The 10,983-nt window shown below is 44.4% G+C and overlaps 1 protein-coding gene across 1 annotated transcript; it reads right to left on the bottom strand.

The window, feature by feature from the left end:
- Positions 1 to 8,469: 8,469 nt before the first annotated feature.
- On the bottom strand, positions 8,470 to 10,921 carry NDUFB11 (NADH:ubiquinone oxidoreductase subunit B11). The gene is made up of 3 exons (XM_020896626.2): positions 10,443 to 10,921; positions 8,847 to 8,977; positions 8,470 to 8,692 (listed from the first exon to the last, which is right to left on the bottom strand). The coding sequence occupies exons 1-3, from the start codon at positions 10,647 to 10,649 to the stop codon at positions 8,566 to 8,568; spliced, it is 465 nt and encodes a 154-aa protein (XP_020752285.1). The 5' UTR covers positions 10,650 to 10,921; the 3' UTR covers positions 8,470 to 8,565.
- Positions 10,922 to 10,983: the final 62 nt, after the last annotated feature.

Here is a 10,983-nt window from a genome sequence, read left to right as displayed (position 1 = left end):
TTGCTTGATTCCAGTTGATCTCATCAAAGAACAAACCTGAACTATCAGCATCAACACGGGTCACCCAGACTGACTTCAACCATTCACCATCCATTACAGACTTCCTGCCACTGTCCTCCGAAACCCCCATCACTCTCACCAGAGACCCTGTATTGGACCGCTCCTCCATCACAGTCTCTCAAGCCCTAAAATTCAAATCAAGTCCCAACTCTATGCCAACTGCTGTTCAGCTGCTTCTGAGAACCACTTCCAGTTCCAGTCTCCACCCCTAAGATCAGCTTTCCTAGGCGCTGCTGTTTTTCACAGGTTCAGTGAGGCTGCCGTTTCTGTCCAGCATGAGAAAGCTAAATTGCTCTAAAGCTGTAATTTTCCAACTCTGTAAAGTATCATAGCCTTTTTAAAAACAGAAAAGGGCGGGGGCTACTTGTGAAATCTGTTTCCACATTAAACAAAACAAGGGTCAGTCAAGGACAAGACCCTGCCTTTTCTGCCACCAGCCGTCCCGCCCCCCAACTCAAGCAGACATGCTTACTGGATGATAAATGTGTCAGTCAAAGCAAGACACTACCCTCTGCTGCCAATAGACACATGCCCCGTGACTCAGGCATTCTCACTGGTTAGAAGGCTATCAATCAAGCCCCTCTCCCGCCCCCTGCTCGCAGAAGAGGAGTGGGTCCAGACCCTGTACTCACAGACAGGGTGGCTGCTGAATCACTCTTCCACCTTCTGGCTCAGCACACCCAGAGCCCCCAGGAGCCAGAGCTTTTGATTGGCCGCCTGCTGCCCTTTCAAATGGAGAACCCACCCCGCCAAAGGAGGCAAAGCTGCTGTGATGAACAGCTGATTATCCCAAGGGCTGTCACTAGCGCACAGATCTGTCACGATTGGCTCTGCCTCTTTCCAGACATCTATTGACACGAAGACACGGGCCCACAAACAGACTCTGCGTCCATCCCAGCTTCCTTCTGCTGGTCGTTTTAAGATGTCCAATTTGGAGCCCCGTCTCGACCAGGGAAGGGATTCTTTGGGGGCAGTGTTGGCTTCCCAGACTGAAAGAGTTCAGAGGGACAGAGTCTCCGCACAGCCGCATTCCGGAAAAACAAAAACCTGGGGTGTGGGTCCAAAACACTTTCAAAGATTAACTCAGCAAGCTGCTGAGCTGCTTTGGTGTTCTCACCTGGTGCTTAGGTATTGGCTTTCCTTCAGACTGTATGGGAAATTTTACCTGCGTGTGTGCATGTCTAATTTTTTCAAAATATATTTAAACTTTCTGTAATTGTGTTTTCTTAAGATTCTGTAAAATGGAAATGGCGGTGTGTAATTCACTTACAACTCGAGCTGGAAAACAAAGGTAATAAAAATAACCATAACTACAATACTCTTATTGATTACACAATATAAAAAATATATATAAACTGTAACATCAAAAACCTGAATTGCAAGGAAAAGTGTAAAATTTTATTGAAGTTATCACCTTAAAATAGGGTGTTATAATTTTAATATACTTTAATTGAGCCTCATGGTAACCATAGGGGGAAAACCTGCAGTAATTGCACAAAAGAATATGAAAAAAAGTCCAAACATATTGATACAGAAAGACATCTCACACACACAGAAACACACACACACACAGAAACACACACACACACACAAAGACAGCAGGATAAGAAATAAGGAACAAGGACTTACAAGACAGCCAGAGAATAATGGGCAAAATGGCAATAGTAAATCCTTGTTGTTCAGTTGCTAAGTCATGTCCAACTTGGCGACCCCATGGACTGCAGCATGCCAGGTTTCCCTGTCCATCACTATCTCCCAGAGTTTGCTCAAACTCATAGTAAATCCTTACCTATCAACAATTACCTTAAATGTAAATAGAGTAAATGCTCTAATCAAAGGACGTAGGTAAAACAGATAAAAAAATACAAGTCCCAACCATATGCTGCCTGTAAGAGACTCATTTTAGTCTTAAAGATACATATAGACTGGAAGCAAAGCGATAGAAAAATGTACTTCAAGCAAATGATTGCTAAAAAAAAAAAAAGACAAGTGTAGCTACATTATCAGACAAAATAGACTTTAAATTAAAAACAGTAAATTTCAAAAGCTTTTTTCAAGGTCAGATCCCAAATGACCCCTCTGAGCTTTTTTTTTCAAAATGAGCTCTTCCCCCCAAAGAGGCCAGGTTTGTAGGGCGAGTGGAATTTTCTGAAAAATTCTCTAGAGAAAGTGGATTCCAGGTGAGAAAAGATAGTGGCTCAGAGGTCGTTATGTCTTAGAATCTTGGCAGAAGCAGAGTTTGGAAACTGTGCAGAGGATGTTTTTCACTTAGATGGAATTTGTTAAAACACACACACGCGCGTGCACGCCAAGCATCGGTGTGACATTCAGAGTCCAGTATGATTAGGACCCAAAGCACCATTCCTACCTTACCTTGATGGGTTTAGGGTTTTTGAAAATTCATTCCCCCTTCCTCTTTCTTTCTCCTCCTCCTTTCTCTCTCCTTTTCTCTCTCTCCCCCTCATTAAAATAACAATCTAGTTTATTTTTGTTTAATTACTGGTAACATGACCTCAATTACAAGAACAACACATATAGCGCAATTTGTGTGTGCTGTGAAGGGGAAAAAGAACTAAAAAAAAACCCAGAATGAATAGTAAGGGGGGATTATTCTTTTAAATAAGGGGAGTCCTCTTTGAGAAGCTGATATTTAGCATAGAATTGAAGGAGGTGAAGGAGTTGGAAAAAGAATAAAAAGATAAGGCCAGAGCATTGCAGGGCCCCCAGAGGTATACCTTTAATTGACACCTCGTGGCATTCACTGATGGTTGCTCTCTTCCTAAACTTCAGCTGAGACCCCAGATCCTCATTCCGACCCTGGTAGAGTTCGCCAGATCCTCTATACCTTTGAGACAATTGACTCCAAGAATCATGCAGCTTTTCCAATAGCTACTACTTAAAGTAACTAAACAGACTGGCTTAAGTAATTTTTCAAACCTTGTCTCCTGGAACCACAACTTTCAATACCAGACCCTAAACCTTTCAGTATTGACTGTCATGGTTCCAAACCATCATCCATACCAACTCCACAACCTGAACATCCCCAAAACCATGACTACCACAAGTTCATTTTATAGGGCATGTCCATGGCCACAACATTAACGTTAATGAGGATTCATTCACTCAACCAACATTTACAAACACCCAATCTGTGGCAGGCAGTGTTGTAAGTATTCTCAGATTAATCCTCTCAAGATCCTTGTGTGCTCAGTTGCTCAGTTGTGTCTGACTTTGCAACTCCATGGACTATAGCCTGCCAGGTTACTCTATCCATGGAATTTTTCAAACAAGAATACTGGAGTGGGTTGCCATTTCCTCCTCCAGTGGGTCTTCCTGATCCAGGGATGGAACCTGCGTCCCTTGCATTGGTAGGCAGATTCTTTACCACTTTACACACACATAGGTAATTAATATTGTTAGCTCCAGTTGATAGAGGAGGAAGATGGGAATATAAGGTCACACACTGGATATGGAGAGGGCTGGTGATTTGAACCCCGTCTGACTCAGAATCCATACCTTTAAACCCTACGACTGTCTTGCAATCATGGCTCTCGTTTCAAAGTTCTTTCTTCAAATAGACACTTTCCTTAGGTCTTTCTTAAATGTCCTCTCAGTGAGGCCTTTTCCATGGCCATTCTAGCTAAAATTTATACACACACACACACACACACACACACACACACACACACTCCCTATGTCCTTTCTTGAGTAATTTTTGTCAACATTTATCATTATATTATACATTTCATTGATTTATCTAGCAATTATCACAAATTATTATTTGTTCTTTACATTTAATATGTCTCCTGCACTAGAAGTCAGCTGCAAGAGGGCAAGAATTTTCACCTGTTTTGTTTGTTGCTGGGTCCCCTGTCACACAGTAGGCACTTGGCAAATATTTGTGTAATGAATGAATGAACCCTTCCTTTGTGTAATGAATAAGTGAATGAATGAACCCTTCCAATGACGGCTGATTCCAGGCTGCCTTGCCTGGACCCTGGCTGGCCCTGGATTCACCCTTCGAACTCCCATGCTATTTACCACAGACATATTGGCTCTGTTTACAAATATTAATGTTTAAAATCAGAATTACACCAATTCAGATGAATTTCTATTGAGAAGGTTTGCCCTTGAGTGAATTTTCAGCCAATGTAATTCCTCATTCAATGCCATACAGTGATGAAGTTAACACAAAGCCAATTTTGGCCATTTTCACTTTCTGAAATTATTTTCACTGGGATGACTCATTTTCAGGTTAATCTTTACAGTGATGATTAGATCCTCACATTCTTATCTGTGTCATATTTCATCAATAATAGCTTTGCCCCAGATATCTCAACCTCAGGCTGCTCCTTGAACATCTTGAGCACATTCTTGCTTCAGGAACTATACTGGTTGTTCCATCTGCCAGAAATGTTCTTGCATCTGTAGTCTTTCTTCATAATTTTTTCTCCTCAAAAAAAAAAAAAATCACCTTTCAACAAGGCCTAAGCAGACTACTCTATTCAAATACAATCTTCTCCCATCCTGTACTCCTAATCCCCCTTACTGCCTTTATTTTTAAATTATTTATCTTCTTAATTGTGATATAGTTGACTTGCAATGTTTCAAGTATAAAATGATTCAATTATATACACATTGTTGTTCAATCACTAAGTTGTATCTGACTCTTTGTGGCCCCATGGACTGCAGCATGCCAGGCTTCCCTGTCCTTCACTATCTCCTGGAGTTACCTCAAACTCATATCCATTGAGTTGGTGATGCCATCTAACCACCTCATCCTCTGCTGCCAACTTCTTTTGTCTTCAATCTTTCCCAGCCATATACATATACATATATATCTTATCCTCTGTCATCCCATTCTCCTCCTGCCTTCAATCTTTCCTAGCATCAGGGTCTTTTCTAATGAGTCAGTTCTTCACATCAGGTGGCCAAAATATTGGAGGGATGACAGAGGATAGACTGTCACCACCTCTATAATCTCATCTGTAACTATTCTTTTTTTTTTTCCATCTGTAACTATTCTTCTACAGGAAGATTCCAGTGACTCTAATAAGCACAATATTCCAGCCACACTGGCCTTCTGGTGGAATTTATCTCCTCTGTTGGTGTCCATGCTTGTTTACTTCAGTCTTACCCACGACCTTGAGGTAAAGTCTATGAGGACAGAGACTGTCTTCGTTTGTGTCCCTCTGGAAGCTGACCCTGAGACAAAGATTGAAGTCAGGAAGCACCTGTTGGGCAGTGGGAAGTGAGGAAGTGAGACAAAGGAAGGGCAGTCAATGAAGAGTGTTACTAAGCGACTTAGCACTGGGCCTTGTTCCCACTGTGGAGTTCTAAGGACTGATGGAGAACATAGACCTCAGGCATGTCCCATCTGAGGGGCAAGGGGGAAGGGGTATTTATCTACCAGCTCTTGTCAGTCACTGGCTGAGGGTTGCCGCCAGGAGGTGTTCATTTCCTGGCCCCTTCCAGCCTGCCAGACCCGGAGGCAGAACAGCCTTCTGCAGTTTGAGAGGAAGCCCTCTAGCCAAGAGATGCAAAACCAGGCAGTTGCCAGTTGGCCAGCACACGCTGAAGCAGTGAGGTCACAGGGTTATGGGCAGGGAACTGACAGTGTCTGCCACAGGGACTGACCATCCTGTTCACTGGGCCTTGCCCATAATAAATGCTCCCCTAGATTGAAGGATGAAGGTGCTTGTTACCTGTTATGCTGCTGGAGCAAAGCTGGACCCCAAATACCAAGGTTCAAATATCCTTGGGGCCAAACAGCAGGATGAAAACATTGACTTTAAGTCTCTGACTACTCACACTGGACTCCACCCCAACCCTGTGAAATTCCCGAGGACAGGGATCCTGGTATCTGTCATTCCTGGTGCCCTGTCAGGGCTTGGCACACAGTAGGATTCAACTCCCAGCCCTTCATCCCAATGTGGTCCATAAAAGGTCAGTCAGTAATCAGCATGGCTACGATGAAACAGGTGGGGAGTGCCATGTGATGCTGAGGACGTGGCATTCACCACTGGGGAAGCATAGATTGGAGAACTGGCATGATTTACACAGCTGACCATATGTCTACTCCCATGATTGAACAATTGCATTCTTGGGTATATGCCCAAGAGAAATGACTGCATATATCCATCAGAAGATATATACAAGAATGTTCACAGAAGAATTATTCTTAATAGCCCCAAATAGAAAATTACCCAAATGCCTATCAACAACGTAATAGATGAAGTGTGATCTACTCATAGCAATGGAAGAGAATACAGCAGTGAACATGGGCAAACTACAAGTTCCATAACAACATGGATCCATCGTGCAAACATCGTTAAGATCAAAAGTTGTTAGAAGTCCAGAAAGTGATTACCCTTGGGGTGGAAGATTGGACCTGAAGGGAGCTTTTGGCATTTGTTTCACATTCTTTTTTTATTATTTTTAACTGGAGGATCTTTGCTTTACAATGGTGTGTTGGTTTCTGCCATACACCAGTAAGGATCAGTCATAATTTTATATATAAGATTATATATCTATTTATACATAGATATATAGATATAGATATAGATATCTCCCATCTCACCCCTTTAGGTCATCACAGGGTGCCAGACTGGGCTCCATGTGTTATATAGCAGCTTCCCACTAGTTATCTATTTTATACTTGATCGTATATATATGTCAATGTCACTTTCTCAATTTGTCCTACCCTCTCCTTCCCCTGCTGTGCCCACAAGACCATCCTCTACTTCTGCATCTCCATTCCTTTCCTGCAAATAGGTTCATCAGTACCATTTTTCTAGCTTCCATATATATGTGTTAATATATGGTATTTGTTTTTCTCTTTCTGACTTACTTTATTCTGTATAACAGGCTCTAGGTTCATCCACCTCACTACAACTGTCTTAAATTTGTTCCTTTTTATGGCTGAATAATATTCCATTGTGTATGTGTGGTATTATCTTTATCCATTCATCTGTCAATGGACATCTAGGTTGCTTTCATGTACAGGCTATTGTAAATAGTGCTGCTATGAACATTGGGATACATATGTCGTTTTGAACTGTGGTTTTCTCAGAGTATATGTCCAGTAGTGGGAGTGCTCCCTTTACACACTAGTACTGTCTGCTCTGGAGCTGTCCTCAAGTTGGGAGACTGGCCCCACAGGGGAGCACTCAGGGAATGACACTGCTCACTTCCAGGAAGGCTCAAATGGACATTGCTCTCACCTTAGCCACATACAAGTGAACTAAGACTCCTCTCGACTCAAAAGTTAGGGATACGCATCACCTGTAGTGGAGGGTTCATTAGGCCAGATGTTCTTCCAATAGCCAGTGACTAGGGGCTCTTGTACTTTCCGATGTCCCAGGCAGGGACACTCACAGAGATGGGAGCAATGAGTGTATGATATGGGAATCTGCAAGCTGGAGCTGTGGAAGGGGGCCATGGAGAAGAGGGCAGAGATGCCAGGAGCATGAAGTGGAGTCCAGATGCCGAGTTAACAGGGATCTTAGGAGATATTCCCCAGAAAGAAATAAAGAGAGCAAGTGTCCAACTCTATCCTCCAGATCCAGAGACAGAGAGAGTCTGAGAATGAGTTCCTGATGCAAGCAGATGGCCTACTCCCAGAAAAAAAGAATGTTTGGGGGAAAGGCGGTGGGGAGAGACTTCCTGCTCAAAAGAGAGACAGAGAAAGACAGAAACAGATAAGGGGGCAGGGAGAGAAATAGACACACATGCACAGACAAGAGAGATGTGCATCCTGAGTCAGAGAACACTCAGATTGGGACACAGGGGAAGAGAGAGGTATCCAGATTCACCAAGACACAAGGCAGAGGTAAAAACTCAAGCACTGAGAAAAACAGAGAAGAAGGTAGGGAGGGAGACAAACACTCATCCTCAGCAACAGAAAATCCCAGCTCTGAGCCACCACCCTCAATCCCTGGTCACCCTGGCCCTTCTTCCAACATATGCAGTCCCAGTGTGGTAGCTTTTTTTCTAAAGATGGCTGCTGTCCATTTCTTCTCATGTGCTACACCTTGATGCAGAGGAGGCCTGAGCCGCCATACAAAAAACCCAGGCTATTCTGCTGGAGAGAGAAGCCACATAGAAGACTCAAGTACCAAACATAGAAATAAAGAAGCCATCTTGGGTGTTCAACCCAGTTGAGCCTTCCTATGATTCCAGACCCAGCCACCATCTGACTGCAACCACCCAAGTCTTCAAGAAGGACCACCTCGTTGAGCCCAGTCAACCATAGGACCATGAAACATAATATTAAATTGTTTTAAGCCACTAAGTTTTAGGGTGTTTGTCACATGGCAACAGACAACCAGAATACCCAGAAAAGGCACCCCTACTCCGACGCCCCCACTCCCGCATCCCTCTCACAACAGAAGCCACACCAGCCAGTCATACTTTCAGTCCCTTTAATTAGGGGCTCTGAGGAGAAGGCAGAATGGCAGGCAGGGTAGAGAAGGTGGTGCTTCTTATGCCTCTTTTGGCAACCAGTTAGTCCTCATCCTCTGGCAGCTGGATCTTGCTGGGGTCAAAGCAGTTGGATTCCATGATGGGGAGGCCATGGGCCTCTCGGTATTTCACAAGCCTCTCAGCTTCCCGGCGGGCCCATTCCTGCATCCTGGAGGCAGCAGCATGGGGGAAGACATGAGGGAGCCTCAGTGGACATCAATCCCCATCTTAATTCCCCAGGGAATGGACTCCTGGTGGTCTCCTTCAGTCTCCACCCTTGCCTCTATCCCCACCCATCCCACTCTCTTGGACACCCCACGTACCTGTAGTCAGGCAGATAAGCCACAAAGGTGCTGCCAAGGACCAAGACGATGGAGAATCCGAAGAAGAAGACAACCCTCATGTTCCAGACGTCCACAGCAGGGTCCTTGTCATAACCGTGAGAGTCTGGGTTCTACGGCAGAGAGAAGTCAACGAGGGCTTCCTGCTGCTCCACAAAGCCTGATGCTGGTCCTGTATAACTTGGTCTCCAACTTTACCTTGGACCAATCTCTCCTCCCTCCCTTAATTCCTGTCTGTTCTTAGGACTTGTCAAGCTCCTTCCCACCACAGAGCCTTTGAACTTGCTGTTTCTTCTATCTGGATAGCCTTTCCCCCAGATTTAGTCGGGGCTGGATCTGTCTCCTTATTTGGCTCCCTTAGGAGGCACTCCCTAGTCACCTTATCTATTAAGTTGACCTATAGGAAATTGACATTTTTACAGGTCAAAAATGATTGATATTCGCTATTTCCTATGGCTCAACCTCATAACTCCCTACCCCCAAGTCACTCTGCATCCACTCATCTTATTTAACTTTCTTTCAAGCATTTATTAGTTTACCAAAGTAGCATATCCTTCAAATACTCTGATCACATTATATTATTGGTTGCATACCCTATCTTACTGTTTACTAGTATTTTACATGTTTATTTTCTGTATTCTCCACTACCATGTAAGCTCTATGAAAGCAAGGGCTTTACCTGATTTCTATACTGCTGAATTCATAACACCCTGAACTTAGCCTGGCATACAGCAGGCCCTCAATACATAGCTACAGAATGCATGAATGAGTATCCTATATACCCAAGCCCCTCAACAAGAGGTCAGTATGGATGAAGCATCTATTATATGCCAGGTTTTTTCACAAGCACAAGTTGCACAATATCCCAGTGAGGTGGAAAGTGGCAAAAAAAAGAGAACACCTTCTAATGGAGAGTATTTACTAAGTGCCAGCTGCTGTTTTGAGCATTTTGACTCATTTAAATACCGGAGGCACATGTAGTATTTTATTCTTTTAGAAAATGTCCTAATACTTTCCCCATCTTACAAAGAAACTGAAGCATCAAGGGCTTAAGCTACTTGCCCAAGGTCAATGCCTGTATTCCAACTAAGGCATTCTAATTTCAGTCCGCTATCAGATAGCACAGCAAACCTGTTTCTACCACACATTCAGTTATGTGAGCTTAGGCAAGTCACTTAACATCTTCACGCTTCAGTTTCCTCATCTGTAGAATGGGTACACCAAAACCACCTACCTCGAAATATGGTTATTATGAGAACTAAATGAGTTAATGTATGTAAAGTGTTTCAAACACCTGAGCAAGCACCACACCAGTGTTTAGTAACATTGTTGTTACTCTATATTGCTACAAACGTGCTTTGAACATTGCCCACTTCAGGTTTGATGTCTGTCTGCAAAATAAAGCCAATCTCTGACCCTGAACCCATACAAAGGAGGAAACAAGCTAAGCAGAATTTCCAAATCTTCGAAGATTTCGCCAGCTGCGCAATTCCCACCCGACTAAAACCGTCCTCTACGGCGCCCTATCCGCCGGTCCCCGATTGACCCTTCCGGCGTCCCGTTTCCCCTCCCTCTCACCTTCTCATAGAGGTTTTCGTCCTCGGGGTCTGGGTCCTCTTGCCAGCGTATAGTCGGTTCTAACGGCCGCTTTCCCGCCAGAGTGGACGGGGCGATTACAGCCCTGGAGGAGCCGGATTCCCAGCGAACACGGGCAGCCGGGAGCCCTCGCGTCGCCGCTACTGCCAAAAGGCGGCGGCCACACAAACCCAACATCCCAGCCGCCATAACAGATCGTTCTTCAAGTTCTCAGGGTCGGGGACGGAAGTGAGACTCTGCGCAGCTGCAGTTGGCCTGAGGGCGAGAGTTGTCGCTCCGCCCCCGCCACACTAAATAGGTCCTGAATCGGGACTTTGCTTTCGAATGGGCGAGAGGTCCTCTTAGCCTCACTCTGTCATGACCACAGTCAAGCAACCACCTTCTTATCCTCAGTCAGACTATGGAACTTCTGACCGCTAGGCTGTGGAATTTACTTGACGAAAAGAAAGCAATGACACTTGCGTGGATGTCCCTAACCAATCGCGCGGAGAGCTGCCTCGCCCTCCAGCGAAAGGGGCGGAGC

This window comes from Odocoileus virginianus, chromosome X (genome assembly GCF_023699985.2).
Source record: "Odocoileus virginianus isolate 20LAN1187 ecotype Illinois chromosome X, Ovbor_1.2, whole genome shotgun sequence".
NCBI classification, from domain to species: Eukaryota; Metazoa; Chordata; class Mammalia; order Artiodactyla; family Cervidae; genus Odocoileus; species Odocoileus virginianus.
Note: the sequence above shows the minus strand (reverse complement) of the source record. Positions and strands in the feature narration are given on the sequence as shown.